This window comes from Sebastes umbrosus, chromosome 14, assembly GCF_015220745.1.
Source record: "Sebastes umbrosus isolate fSebUmb1 chromosome 14, fSebUmb1.pri, whole genome shotgun sequence".
Classification (NCBI taxonomy): domain Eukaryota; kingdom Metazoa; phylum Chordata; class Actinopteri; order Perciformes; family Sebastidae; genus Sebastes; species Sebastes umbrosus.
In genome coordinates, this window is record NC_051282.1 from 30,969,890 (window position 1) to 30,985,098 (window position 15,209).

Here is a 15,209-nt window from a genome sequence, read left to right on the forward strand (position 1 = left end):
GGGACCCCTTTGAAAATGGCCATGCCAGTTTTTCCTCGCTAAAATTTATCCCAACTTTGGAGCGTTATTTAGCCTCCTTCCCGACAAGCTAGCATGACATGGTTGGGACCAATGGATTCCTCTAGTAGGTTTTTGAACCTACTCGAGCCTCTGAAAGACAGTAAAGCCAGTCGGGATCGCGGGTCTCATGGGGTTAACATGCTCCTGCGACCACTATACTGTATGAAAATTTGTATCAATGCGTGAGGTAAATATAATTTTTTTAAGTGCACACAATGTAAATGAGACAATATGACTTGAATTTGTCTTGTAAATTCTGACACACCTGGAAGTGTCCCAGCTCTCATGTAAATACAACACAAATGGAGAGAGAAGGAAACAACTAGGACATGACTGTTTTTACTCTGGAGACAGTTTGTTTTTTTAAGACTGAGGGTGAGGTCGGTAACGTGTTTGTGGAAGCAAATGAATCAGGTGGAGAGATGGTGACAAGTTCAACAAGTCCTCCCGGTGTTTCAGCCCTCGTTTTATAAAAACACCCACAGTGAGTTACATTAATCTCTTGTATGCTAGAAATGACAACAAAACTGCAGATTTCTAAAACCATGACTGTGCAAACATTAAAAATCCGTCAGCTACATCTAAAATGTATTAAGCAGAATAATATTAATTGATGCAATTATTGCATTCACAACTAAATAAACCTGACGATAGTAAGAAAGAGTAGCACTTTTAAACATTTTACTTCCTGTCCTTTCACAATGAAAACGGCTAAAACCCCTAAGAGACAGACAATGATCCATTCAAGATGTAGACATTCATGTTGAAATATTGAAATCCAATATATGTTACCTTTTTGCATTCATTAAACTAGAATTTATAAAAACATAAATCATACAGATCATTTTGTCAGGATCTATCTTTTCTCCCCTCATCTGTCTGTCCTTCAGGCTTGTCCAAATCCTCAGAGACCGAAACTGCATCTTTCTGCTGAAATAAATTATTATAAATCAGTATTAGTGTTTAGATTATTAGATCTACATTACAGAAAACTTGGTGGACTGCTTGAGATCACGTGTTGTACCGTATTTCCGGGTATACTCACCACAGATCTGTCTTTTCCACAAGAGCATGTGAGCCATCTGATGTATTCCTCTCGCACCTGGAACATACAAAACAACTATTCAAATACTAGACAAAATATACAAAAACACACAAAGACTGCAAACCAAACCACTACACAAAAAGTAATCTACATTACTCACCATAAAATATCATCAAACATTATAGGTTATATATCAATTACAGATCTAATTGAAGTCTACCTCCTTGTTGAGCAGGCAGTGGACGATGAAGAGGAAGGTGCCCTGCTGGGAGTTAAAAACTATGAAGAGGAACCGGAAGAAAACGTTGGTCTGGTACAGACCCAGAATCCAGGTACAGCCCAGGATGACAAACTGGGCCACGATCTTGAACACAATCAACCTGTAAACGACGTATAATTTACTTTCAGAAAAGAGTTCTCACTTCTGTGCAAAGACTGTCTCAAAGTCTTGAACACTCCTACCTGGTGTCTTTGGATTGGGAAGCACCACTTTTCATGTTGACCAGGGTGGGTCTCAGACTCCAGAGAGTAGCACAGAACAATATCCAATTAAGCTTAAAGAGGGGGGAAAAAAAGACACAGAGGCTGAGCTGAACATGTGACTGACGGGTGTTTTTCCTATGACATTGATTATTCAAACAATAAACAGCGCTGAATGTCTACTCTCAGTTTCAGCTTTGCCTGTGCAGATTGCATTTATAGTTAAAAAGGTGTAACCAACATGAAGACCAGAGAGCATGTTTATGGGAGAAATGCAAGCAATATTGAAGCTGAGAGAAGATGGAAAATCAATCAGAGCCATTGGTCATAGCCGGTAAAACCATTTGGAATGCCAAAAAGTACAGAGACGAGGCTCAAAAGTTGTGGGACAAAAATGTTTGGACTGATGAGACAAAGATGAACCTTTACCAAAGTTATGGAAAGGCTTAATGTGTGGAGAAAGCTCATCTGTGAAACACGGTGGAGGGTAATGTCATGGCTTCTTCTGGCCTCGCTGTTCCAATAGTTTTCGAGGGGACTGTGTGTGCCTTTGTTTGACATTAGTCAAAAGTAGGAAAGCCTAGTCCTCTCTGCTCTCTGTAGCGTGTGCTAGCGGTAAGAGGTGCTTGTCGATGATGGAAAACAAAGAGGGTAATGCGTCTTCATGAGAATATCTTTGATATGACTGGAGGGTTAACGGTGAAGAAACACTGGAAGGGAACCAATCGGGCAACATTGCCTGTAGGAGTGTCAGTCAACAACAAGCTTTTTCATTATGTCGTAAATAAGCAACCTACGACTTTCTCCAACAATTTACGTGACTCTGTGCCAAGCAGCACTTGTTTTTTGACTGGCATCTTCTTCTCCACACACATTCATCCTGGCCTACCACTGCAGAACTTTGGTCAGTTTTTTTTTAGCAAATCACTATGCAGTGTCCAGGCATATTCCACCTCAATTTGCATTAAGTTAACACTTTTCAACTTCTCCCTTTTATCCCACAATGCTTTGAGAGGCAAATAAACCCCCCTAACCCACTCACGTCCTATAAAATAGGTTCAAATTTCTCAGTGGTTTGCAACACATTCAATAGGTCTTCACCATAAATCCAGCAGGGCATTGAGAGAGCTTATAGCCATACAACAAAATCTTGTCAAAAATTAGTCTTAAAGTGCACCTTTGCTTGTTTTTTTGGTTAGCTAAACAAGTTAGAGAACACACCAGGATGAGCTGATAGACGGGATGCAACTGTTGATAATAAAAGTGCAATATACTCACTGCAAGGATACCAATCACAGGGCCTGTTAAAGCCCAGTTGAAATTGCGCTGTCTAGAGAGCCAGCACCTGCAACGGAATCACACAAACAATCCTTTCAACCTACATGCAGACTTACAGGAGAATATAAATGCTTGTAGAACTGTTTGTCTTACTCACACCTTGGCCTCAGTAGCACCATATCCATCAGAAAATACCAGTGCAGAAATACCCACAATCACAAATGGAACGCCGTAGCCAATCAGGCAGAGGACAGGCCTGGGGAGGCCGTCTCTCTGGATGACCTGCACCTTGGAGAGTCTCCGCACCAACAGGTGGAGCTGTAGCGCCTCCAGCAGCATCCACACAAAACCCGCTACGACTAAGAAGTGAAGGAGCCCCGCCATGACGGTGCAGGCCAGCTGTGGAGACAACAAAGATGTATCTTGAAAACCAAAAAAGAAAATAAAGCCTCAGAAAAGAATGGTTCAATTTGGGTCCATTGAAACCTCTTGTTCAGCGTATTTGTCGTTCCACAGCAGCAGCAGATGGGAGAAGAAGAGGCAGAGGCAGAGATGAAGACGGGCTGTGTTGTTGATCTTGGGGTTCCAGCTACACAGGAGGAAGGTGAAGATGGCCAACGCGAAGAAGAACAGTCCGACAATCACGCACATTCGGTTCAGCCACTCCAGGAAATCATTCTGTGGTGGAGGCTGAGAGGGTCGAAGACAAGCAGAGAAATACATACATTCATTGTGATCAAGCTGATCTTGGCTCAAGCAAGGGAGTTTAAATATCTCCCGGTCTTTTTCACGAGTGAGGGTGAAATGGAGCGGGAGATGGACAGGTGGTTCGGTTCGGCGTCTGCAGTTATGCGGGCGCTGTACCGGACCATTGTGGTGAAGAGGGAGCTGAGCCGGAAGGCGAAGCTCTCGATTTAGCGGTCCATCTACGTTCCAACATTCACCTGTGGCTTATGAGCTTTGGGTAGTGACCGAAAGAATGAGATCGTGGATACAAGCTGCCGAAATGAGATTCCTTCATATAGGGTGGCTGGGCTCAGCCTTGGAGATAGGGTGAGGAGCTCAGACATCCGGAGGGAGCTCGGAGTAGAGCTGCTGCTCCTTCGCTTCGAAAGGGTCAATCTGATAAGGATGCCTCCTGGATGCCTCCCTTTGGAGGTCTTCCGGGCGCGGCCAACTGTTAAGAGGCCCGGGGTCGACCCAGAACACGCTATAGAGATTATATATATCTGGTCTAGCCTGGGAACGCCTCGAGGTCCCGCAGGGAGAGCTGGAAAACGTTGCAGGTGAGAGGGACGTCTGGAATTCCCTGCTAAGCCTGCTGCCCCCGCGTCCCCGGCCCCGGATAAGCAGATTATCTTGGGTCTGCAACTCTGTATTCACCTGGGTACACACTAGAATATTTTAAAGGCTGACAGATGTCTAAGTAAATTATTACAGGCCCCACCATCATGTGGTCTGAGCATAATCAAATCTGACTTCTGTGACGTCCTCTATTTTGTCCCTGACCTCGACCAACACACGTGTACCATGTACATAGTAAATCTGATATACCTCCCCAATCTGCATGATGAGGGCAAAGGTAGAAAGGTGGGAGCAGCTGCACACCGTGTAGTTCTCATCAGAGTATGCAACCCAACAGCCCTCTACCGACCACTGCATCTTCTTATCATCATCTTTTCCTTCGTCATCCTCTTGGCCCTTTTCTTTCTTCTTGCTTTTGTCTTCCCAGTACACACACGTCACTATTCCAGATTCAGGTACTCTCTGAGAAACGAAGAATACAATAAGAGTTAATGTTTGTCTGGATGGATGAATGGATAGGTGTTGGATGGATTTTGTTGTCGATGCTGCTGCACCTTCTTATGTTGGATGGTGAAGTTGACGGGCTCGGTGAGGTTGGTGGTGTTTATTGACGGTACGATGGCAGTGAAAACATCAGAGTACATCTCTGTCTGGTTCTCTGTTTGAAAGTATTGATGACTAAGAAGATTCTCCATCCCGTTCAATGTCAGGAAGGCAACCGCTGCAGAACCTGGGAGTGTCCACATGATACAAGAAATAAGCAAACATCTATAAATGTTATAGTCATCATGGTCATTATAATCTACTCACCATTGTTGGCGCTAGCTAGAGCCTGCAAGTTGATCTCCATGGTCTGTCCTTTGGCAGAAAGGGAGACGTTGCTGTCATCGTAACTCCCCGGTCCGATGGCACGTAGGCTCAAATCTTACACATGGAAATGACAATTACAGCAATGTGTAGCTGATATGCAATTCAAAATGTAGCCTAAAATGAACTAAGAGGAACTACTCTTACCCACTGTTGGAGTCTGCATAGCCTTTCTGGTTTGGTTCGGACTCTGAGGCAACATCGTAGAAACTAGACGGTCTGAGATGTCCAGGATCACACCGGCGGTCTCTCCGTCTCCTTCGCTACTCATCCTGGTTGGGCGGGCACTGCCACGTGGTCCGACACCTGACACTTCCTGCAAGAATTGAAATCATTGTAATGAATGAATAAAAGGCAAAATACAAACATAAGATATAAAGCTCTGATTTTGCTGGATTTTAAGTACCATGGATGCAGAAAAGCTGTTTGCCACCGTCTGCAAAGACACCAAGAAGGACAGATGGAGGGAAAGGTTAGAATGTCCTCTTACATGTCCTCTTTAGACTTACAGACAGGAACTGTGAGATCTGTCTCTACACTTAAAGAGTGTTTTCTACATACCGCGTCTGGTAAGATGACACCTGTGTTATTCTGAAGTTGTTGATCCATACTGTTAAGAAAGGCTCTTTCTTTTGTCTGACCCTGCAATAAAAGTGTGTGTTGAGTGCTATGTACAAGTTGGTGATTCGACATCTTCTTCATTCATAAATTCTCAACCCTGAAATGGGAAAAAAAGCCATCTGGGCTTACCTCTGGAGGTTCTATTGCATCTAGAAGCTCTTCAAGATCTGTCAGTAATTTAGAAAATAATTGTGCATGAACATCTTTACATAGATTTAAATCTTAATCATCTTTAAAAACGTGACTTTTGCTCACTTTGACAAAACGAGACGCCCATCACCCACAAGATTCCAGTTGAAGGGTAGAAACCATCAGGACAAGAGCAATAGAAGGTCCCTGGTGCGTTGGTGCACACAGTTTGTCTGCCACATAAACCAGGCGTCTCACTGCACTCATCTATATCTGTAGAGAGAGAGAGAACACACAGGACTATCTGTTCAAACACAGATACAAACAGCAGAGTGTACGTCACACATGTACCGAACAAGAGCACGCACCTGTACACGGGTTAGCGACGCTGGCTATCACATCTTGGTTGTTCAGCCGATAACCGGGGAAGCAGGTGCAGATGTAAGATCCAATAGAGTTGGTGCAGTTAGCATCAGGACCACAGACGGTAGCATCTTCGACACACTCATCAACATCTGTAAAATTAGATAAAAAAATACATCTCACAGAGCAGCTTTTAATCCAGTCTCTTGATATAACCTGTTAAATTATTGCACATTTGGTGCGCTCCATTTTGCTTTGCCATATTGGAGGGTGGGGTGACCTTTTTTTCATGAAATGCAAGCTGCAGGTGAAGCATTACATTTAATATATATTAGCTGAGGATTAAACAATGGCAGGTTGTGCGGTTGAAGCTGTAGTAACAGTAATTTTTGGAGAATGTGCATACTTGCCAACCTTGAGATCTCAAAAAAAAAAAGGAGGACTTCAAAACCAAAGTTCTCCCCCCAAAGAATTTGAGTTTCAGAGACTTTGATTCTAACAGAAAATGTTGGCTATTTGCTTTACCTCTTAAATGTCTTCCTCTCTCTCATACTGAAGAAATGTACTCAAAATGGCTAACCATGTACAGATGTTTCAACTGATTTGCTATACTGTGGTGTGCTGCAAATACCGATACAGATGTTGGTCTCGCTGGGATCCTGGTCCGGTTCAGTCGGTGTGAACCCCAGCTGACATTCACAGGTGTGAGCTCCAGGCGTGTTGGTGCAAACAGAGTCAGGACCACAGACGGTTGAGTTGAAGCACTCATCGATATCTGAGAAAAGGGACAGTTACTGTAAGTGACAATATTCTCATATTGATTATGTATACCACTTCTTTGTGACATACACATATCAAACATAGACATGTCTCCCCCTAAAGGCTCCCTGTCCCCCCTAAAAATGACAAAAATTGGTCTAACATGAGTTTTGGGCATTGGCATCCTGTAAAAACCTGTAGTTGTCTATTTGTGCATATAGTCCACTATACCTCCCAGCCTTTTGTTAGCATTGTAAAATGACTGGCCTCCGCAGTTAGGTGCAGTTTATTGCCCGTGGTGTGTTCCTCGCTGATGCTCCAACAGTTTTTAATGGATTTTAATAATCATTATTTATGGTTTGCAGCCTTCAGTTATCCCTTGCTCACTGCATATTACAATAGTATACGTATAGTATAGTATGGACCTTGGCAATGTGGGGTTTCAGTTACAAGTTGGTAGCCTGTATTGCATGAACACTCATAAGTTCCTGGTTTGTTGGTACAGGTCCCATCATCACCACAGACATTGTCAAGACACTCGTCAATATCTGTAGAGGAGCAAAAAATTGACATTTTCAATTCACAACCTGCATACATGTGATGTACAGTAATTGCAAGGAGAGAGAGAAAGAGAGAGAGAGAGAGATATTATTAAATGGTACCTATGCATGGGTTGGTCTTTCCAGGTGGTAATGCTGGATCTGTTGCATTGAATCCATCCAAACAGGTGCAGAAGAACGCTCCAATGGTGTTATTACAAATGGTGTTAGGACCACAAATTCCTGCAGTCCTCTCACACTCATCTATGTCTGCCAAGATAGAAGAAGAAGGTACACTATAAACAAACTTTGCATACTGGAGTTACCGTCTTGCATGACAGGTTTGTAGCAATAGCCGAATATTCTCATCCTAAAAATCACAATATAACCACAAATCATTTTGACATTTTGGGTGGCTATGCAGTCTATTTCTTATTTTATATATAAAAGAATGTCTATGTGTGCTTTCTCTGTGGAAAGAAAACCCAATGTCTGCCATTTAAATGAAATAAAATGTACTTACCAACACAACCATATGAATCTGGAGTAGGTAGGTGTGTTGGGGGGATTTCATACCCGGATACACATGTGCAGCCTCCAGCAGTTGAACACTCAGCAAGCGGTCCACAGGAGTCTGGTTTACACTCGTAATGATCTACACAGAGATAGAATGATTAATACAATCATATCATTAATATTGGCAGCAACGAAAGCAACTTCGGTAACGTTTTATATGTGGGCCCAGATATGGGACATTTCATTTATTTGTCAGTTCTTTCTGCTCATTCAAAGTAAATTAAATTTAATATGACGCGTATGTTGTCATAGTTGTGAAGGTGTTTAACGTCATTGTCGGTATGGTGACGACCCCTAACCTTTCGCTGTCAGTTTGCCATGTTTCCAAATACCTGGATCCAGATCGTTACGGGCCAAGTGGGAACACCTGGGTCCGGTGTTCCCGGTCTACTGGTGCCTTCAAATGAAACTGGTGAGCTTGTGTTTACAACACGGGAAGTCGTGTACACGATATGGTGCCTTCAAATGGGGTGGTGTTTACCGTGTTTACGAGTTGGGCCCATATGAACGCTCCCCCTCATGTCGTATTAACAACCTTGTAAGTGGAAAGTTTTCAGAGTTCACGACTTGTGATGTATTTTTTCATGTTGACGGTGCATAATAAGTTAATGTATTGTAATTTTAGTCGCATATTGTTTTTCTTCGTAATTGTATAATATGTGTGAGGAAAATGTTGATATTCCCAACAGCCTCATCTTTTCCCTCTGTCATTATGCCTTTGCATTTTCTGCATTATGTTACCCGCTTGCTAGCTTGCTAAATCGTTAGCCCCTGTGGCTTCTAGACGTCGACAGTAACGTTAATATTGCCGTTGCTTAGCAGCGGTGTTCCTCACGACTTAATCACTTGATTGCCGAGCATATCGTGTACACGACTTCCCATGTTGTAAACACAAGCTCACCAGTTTCATTTGAAGGCACCATTATGATCGGCGTTCCAGTGGTCAAGTGGTGAAGAACACCGTTCCTAAGCAACATCAATATTAACGTTGCTGTTGGCGTCTAGAAGCCACAGAGGCTAACGATTTAGCAAGCGGGTAACATAATGCAGGAAATGCAAAGGCATAATGACAGAGGAGAAAGATGAGGCCGTTTGCGTTGAGCTATTATGAAATTATGAATAAAACAATATACGACCAAATTAACAATATATTAACTTATTATGCACAGAAAAATGAACTTCCATGGCCTCCACTATTTCTGACAACGTCAACAAACACGTCACAACTCACAAACTCAGAGGTTTGAGAAACTTTCCACTTACGAGGTCATGAATAGCACCAGAGGGCGGCGTTCATATGGACTCTTCTCGTGAACACGGTAAACGCGACCCCATTTGAAGGCACCAATAACAACACTACTGATTATATCCCAGCCCCACATCTTAACAATCCTTATCTGGCACTTTAATCTACTTAATTTTGTCCAATTTGGTTTTATAAAATGTCCTTTGTTAACATTTGATCATGGTATGTCTCCTTTTTGTTCGATTAATAAGTTGACATGAACGCAAAAAATATTGTAGCGGCAGACGGTCGAAGCTGCAGGTCTCAAAGACTTTCAACCCAACCATCTCAAACAGCTGTAAAACAAAAGAAGAAAACTCACTGAGCGTCACACACATTGAGAAATGAATCTTTGTATTATTATTATTATTATTTGAGCCATGCAATCCTTGAATACAGTATGCAGTTGTTACATCCATGGGGTGAAAAAAAACAATAATGCCCTCAAAGACGGGTGATGGGTGGTGGCTCAAAAAGGTATAGAAGGATAGTTCTATGAATGTGGATTAGGTGCGCTGAACAAGGAAATGACTGACTGCGGCAACTGGACAGCCGGCAGTCGAAGTTCTGTGACACCAAATTGCAGTCTCGATGTTGACTTGCTAGCACATCCCTTCCAGAGACAGGATGAAGTGGACAGCGTTGCCTGGGCCCAAATTATCGTGGAGGGGTTGCAGCATTCATTTGGTTGAGATATGATGCCAACAACTCAATGCCACTATTCTTGGGAAGGTTGAAATTGCTTTTAAAGGCTTGCATGGAGAGACAGATGATCCCGCCATCACATAAGGGGTTCATCAATCTCTTTGGCAAACTATTCTGTGGCTTCCTGGACTTCCAATATAAGAAGTTAACCATACACCTGAGGTTTTCAAGTTTTAAGTTCCTTAACTTTTTTCGTCTTGTTTTTTTTACTATGACATAATGATTTGACCATTAAGGATGCACCGATACCAGTATCGGGTATCGGGTGCGATACTGTGCTCATGTATTCGTACTCGCAAATCGCCTCCGATACAACAGCACCGATACCACTTTAAGGCAGCGTGACGTTAATCTCTCGTCAGCATCTTTCGGGTCCTATCGCACGCACTCACGCTCCACCTCCCCGACGGTGCGGGCGAGACGGGCCAGTGGTGCGCCTGACCCCACGGGGCCGGGATCCCACCTCAGCCGGCGAGCACCGGCCCTCACTTCCATTGCGCCACGGGGTTTTGCTTGCACCCTCTGACTCGCACGGGCGTTAGACTCCTTAGTTCATGTTTCAAGATGGGTCAGGTGGGTTGCCGACATCGCCGCAGACCCCTGGCGCCTTTTACGTGGGCCGAGCCCCGTCCTGGGGGCACGACGCGGTTGGGGCGCACTGAGGACAGTCCGCCCCGGTGACACTTTGGCCACGGCCCCGGGAAGCACCTTCGCCCCGAGCCTTTCTCAGCCGACCTAGAGCCGGTCGCGGCGCACCACCTCATATGCAGGACTCCCCAGCCATCCATGTGTCGCTCACACCCTCCAGCTGGCTGTTAACGAGGGCATGATGCGGTTGGGGCGCACTGAGGACCATCCGCACTGGGAGCACGGGCCCCCGTCTGTTCCCGGCGGGGAGAGAGGGCACAGCGAGCACTTTGGCCACGGCCCCGGGAAGCCACCTTCACCCCGAGCCTTTCCAAGCCGACCTAGAGCCGGTCGCGGCGCACCGCCTCATATGCGGGACTCCCCAGCTGGCTGTTAACGAGGGTCTTTTGGCACAGAGAAGTACTCGTATTGGTACTCGTATCGGTACTCAGTATCGGCGAGTACTCATATGTAAGTACTGGTACTTGTACTCGGTCTGAAAAAAAGTGGTATCGTTGCATCCCTACTTGTAATGTAACTTTTTATATGTTGACGAAGAAATTGAAAACATATATAGGAGTACAACAATTAGCAGCAACTCACAGGTCACGTAACCCATAGGGCTAGTGGGGTGTCCTAATGGTTTGTACACGTAGAATCCTCCAGGACAAAGAGCCACACTCACAGACATACTTGTGCTGTGACAGGAACCAATATAAGCATATGCTGTCCCTGTTGTTGGCGACACAGACTCAGTGGTTGGATGCCCAAATGGAAGATAAATCATATAATATGTGCCACCATGATTGTTTGATATACAGCTTATGGCAACTCTGTCTCCACCGATGCCTGTGAAGCGCCACCAATTGTTAACAAGATCTGCATCGTCTTCAGGAAAGCCGGGGAAAGAAGTAGACGTGAAGTCTCGGTTGCGCCACGGTTGGGTTATGTTGGCGTATCCGTCACAAGAACCTGCAAGGAAACGTTGGCAATTGAGATGATTTAATTCTTCATTGTTAGAAGCTCATTTTTGTGTGGTCTGTAAGTAAGTGGACATCATCCGTACCAGGAGGAAAATCACACGTGACATGGATGATAAGTACGCCTAACAAAAAGAGAAAGAGTGGAGAGTTAAGGAGAAGTTGTCTGTGCCTTGAAAAGGATCAAATATCAATAAAATAATTCCTTCATTTTTAAAATGTTGAGATGTAGCTTTAGAAGACATTTAACACAACCCCAGTTATAAATGGTACATTTAGAGCTTTTCTTAATATCTTTGACTCAAAATAAATCAATAAACAACCTAATCTTCAGTTTAACAATTAGCAGCATTGGCAGATTATGAATCAATTCATAGCCACTAGTCAAATATGCTACCTCAATTAATAAGTGCAGATTCTCAAACATCAACGATATGAAAACAGGAATTCACTTACCGAGGAGAAGTGACGAGGCGCAGTAGTTCATTATGACACGTCCGAGATTTGAAGTTGTAAAAATTTGCACCCAAAAGGTGCTTTTAAAAGGTTTGCAAAACCAAATGCAAAACATTATGTAAATTTGCTGACACAAGGCAGTGTTGAGGGCCTCTTCCATTATGGAGGGGAAAAAAAGTCTTTCCAAGTTGTTCTTTGTGTACTTAAGAGTTTGAGCATCTGGCCTCCTAAATGAAGGCCAGATGATTGGATGGTTGGACGGCTGTGGCTCAGGAGATGGAGCGTGTCGTCCACTATTCTGAAGTTCGACAGTTCGATCCCCGGTGTTCTTGGGCAAGATGCGGAACCCCAAATTGTTCCCGAAAGGCTCTGCCATCGTTGTATGAATGCGTGCGTGAACGGGTGAATGCTGACATGGAGCGTAAAGCACTTTGAGTAGACGGAAGACTAGAAAAGCGCTATATAAATGCAAGTCCATTTACCGTTTATGATATCTTGAATATGAGTTTTTGCACAACTTTACAACGGTTGAATGAAAAATCATTTGAAAGATATGTCCTCCCTGCAATGTCAAGATTAGTTAGCTCCCATTATGTTCGACATCAGGGATGAAATTATTATATCCATAGTAACAATAAAACAGATCAGTAATGAAGCTCGTAGCCATCATCATCACCACCCAATGAAGCAGCTTTTTTTTACACTTAGACTGAAACATATCAGAACTTTGACTTTCAGTGTTCTCTGAGAATTAACTGATCTTGAAATTGAAGAAGACAGCTGCCACTTCCTGTCTGAAAGGAACAATGTTCTGACCCTCAATGTTGGCGGTGATTTAAGACTCTTTTTAGGGGAGCTCAAGCACGCCTAAATTTTGATCTCAGCACCCCTAAAAAAAAATTATCAAACCTTCTGAGACTCGGCCGACATTGTCGTCTTTAGGAGGCTGTAGCAGGTCACTCTAAACACTGGAGTGAAGATACTAATATCATATGAAACTAGAACCTGAGGAATCCATTGGTACCAACCATGTCGTGCTAGCTTGTTGGCAAAGAGGCTAAATAACGCAAGACATAAGACATAACAAGGCTGCTGAATGAGAGAGGTCTCCGCCGATACGTTACACGGAAACACACCGTGTTAATAACAAGCCGACCACCTCACGGTACCGCCGGCTGTGAGCTGTGATCTGTTTTTAAAGTCATGCACTTTGGTGGAGTTCTGCGCTCTCCGAGTGCCATTCTAGTTTTATACATATTTTGGGATTGTAAACAGTCTGAATGTTGTTGTATATTTACTTGTTTTGATGATTGTTGTGTGTTCTATGTTGATTATTGCCTTGTCAATGACGAAAAACAATAAATCTAATACATTTTTTAAATCACCAGACGGCAGAAAATAAAGTGTTTGACGCTAAGACGCTCCTGAGGGAGGACCCCCAATGCCCCCATTTAATATGTGACCTGTGGGGCACGAACATGCACTAAAAGGCAAACGCGACCAGCCCGGCTACGTCTACAAAGCAAGAAAAAGCTCAGATAAAAACACACACAACAAGGAGGTCGATTTCATTCCCTGCTCAGGTAGACATTACTCCTTTACTGTATACCTTTACATTGCAAATAGTTGCTATATTAATGCCCTGAATATTGTATAGAGCACCTTTAATATCTATATGGCCATTATTGTAAGTTGGGAATTAAATCTATGTTGTCAGAATATGTGCATGTAATTTACCTTCTTATATGTTAACGAAGAAATTGAAAACATAGGAGTACAACAATTAGCAGCAACTCACAAGTCACGTAACCCATAGAGCTATAGGGGTGTCCTGCTGGTTTGTACACGTAGAATCCTCCAGGACACAGAGCCACACTCACGGACCAAGCTCTGCCATAACAGTTAGTAACTCGACTATATGCTGTCCCTGTTGTTGGGGTCACAGACTCAGCGGTTGGATATGCAAATGAAATATAAATTATATAAGCCGTGCCACCAAGATTGTTTGATACACATTCAGGAACAACTCTGTCTCCACCAATGCCTGCGAAGCGCCACCATTTGTTAAGAAGGGTATTATCATCAAGAGGAAAGCCGGGGAAAGAAGTAGATGTGAAGCCTCGGTTGCGCCTTGGTTCAGTTATGTTGGTGTATCCATCACAAGAACCTGCATGAAGGCAGAAACAGTTGCAGTAATTATAACGACTTTATGGTTGTTACAATTAAAGATAGAAGCTTTTTGTTTTGTCTCAAGTAAAAAAAAATAATTCATACCGGGAGGAAAATCACTAGTTACAGGGATGACGAGTAAACCTAAAAACAAACAGACAATGGAAAGTTAAGGAAAATAAGAATCAGTGTCCTCATACAGGTTACATTCTTCAGCCCCTCAGAAGTCAGAATATCAACAACTAACCTCACTTTTCAAATGTACCATGAAGTACCAACAATGTCTCTCTTCCATCAGTATTAAAGCATGAATCATTATCAAGTATTTACCAATTCTCAAACAAAACTCTGAACGATGTCTCTTCGACTTCAATTTTCAAATTGAAAAGTAATAGCACTTTTTGAAATAGATGTTGAATTAATTTAATGGGACTAGTCTAATAAAAAGTCGCTCACATTATTTATATGAAAAGAGGAATTGACTCACCCAGGAGAAGCGACGAGGCGCAGTAGTTCATCGTGACAGACTTGCGTCAGATCTGCTGATCAGCTCTGACTATCCAACGTTCACATTGCAAAATTTGCACAGCACCCGAAAAGTGTTTTTCTTTCAAGTGCACGTGCAAAGAAATTAAATGCAAATCCATTCCTTCAAGGGAAGAGATGCTTTCATCAAGCACATCTATTACATGCAATTGAGGGAGGTTTTAATTGAACCGAAGCTTTGTCGAAGTTGTTCTTTGTTATTCTTTCTTACTAAAGAGTTTGATCATTGAACTATCTGGGATTAATTTATGACCAGTCACCTGAGATGCAGACAATGTGCACAATCCCAACATCCCCCCTTAAAGCAGAGCTTGAAGTGTAAAATAGTCATTGCTGTATCTATAGTAGGCCTACAATACTCTGATAATATTCCAACTGGGACATTATAAGGTTAAGCTGGTGTGTTTGTATATAGTGTT

General features: G+C 43.1%; 1 protein-coding gene across 3 annotated transcripts; it reads right to left on the reverse strand.

Moving 5' to 3' along the window:
• Positions 1 to 2: 2 nt before the first annotated feature.
• On the reverse strand, positions 3 to 14,809 carry LOC119501093 (adhesion G protein-coupled receptor E2-like). 3 transcript variants are annotated; one of them, XM_037791187.1, is made up of 23 exons: positions 14,732 to 14,809; positions 14,350 to 14,388; positions 13,874 to 14,242; positions 7,970 to 8,101; positions 7,570 to 7,716; positions 7,333 to 7,455; positions 6,780 to 6,923; positions 6,154 to 6,300; positions 5,912 to 6,058; positions 5,786 to 5,823; positions 5,597 to 5,677; positions 5,442 to 5,471; positions 5,183 to 5,351; positions 4,979 to 5,092; positions 4,723 to 4,898; positions 4,418 to 4,630; positions 3,350 to 3,553; positions 3,021 to 3,262; positions 2,864 to 2,930; positions 1,568 to 1,659; positions 1,326 to 1,485; positions 1,106 to 1,162; positions 3 to 990 (listed from the first exon to the last, which is right to left on the reverse strand). In XM_037791187.1, the coding sequence occupies exons 1-23, from the start codon at positions 14,760 to 14,762 to the stop codon at positions 910 to 912; spliced, it is 3,003 nt and encodes a 1,000-aa protein (XP_037647115.1). In that variant the 5' UTR covers positions 14,763 to 14,809; the 3' UTR covers positions 3 to 909. The 3 variants fall into 3 exon arrangements, with proteins under 3 accessions (XP_037647115.1, XP_037647114.1, XP_037647113.1); XM_037791186.1 differs by having other exon boundaries at positions 3 to 987; positions 1,085 to 1,162; XM_037791185.1 differs by having other exon boundaries at positions 1,085 to 1,162.
• Between the last annotated feature and the right edge of the window lie 400 nt (positions 14,810 to 15,209).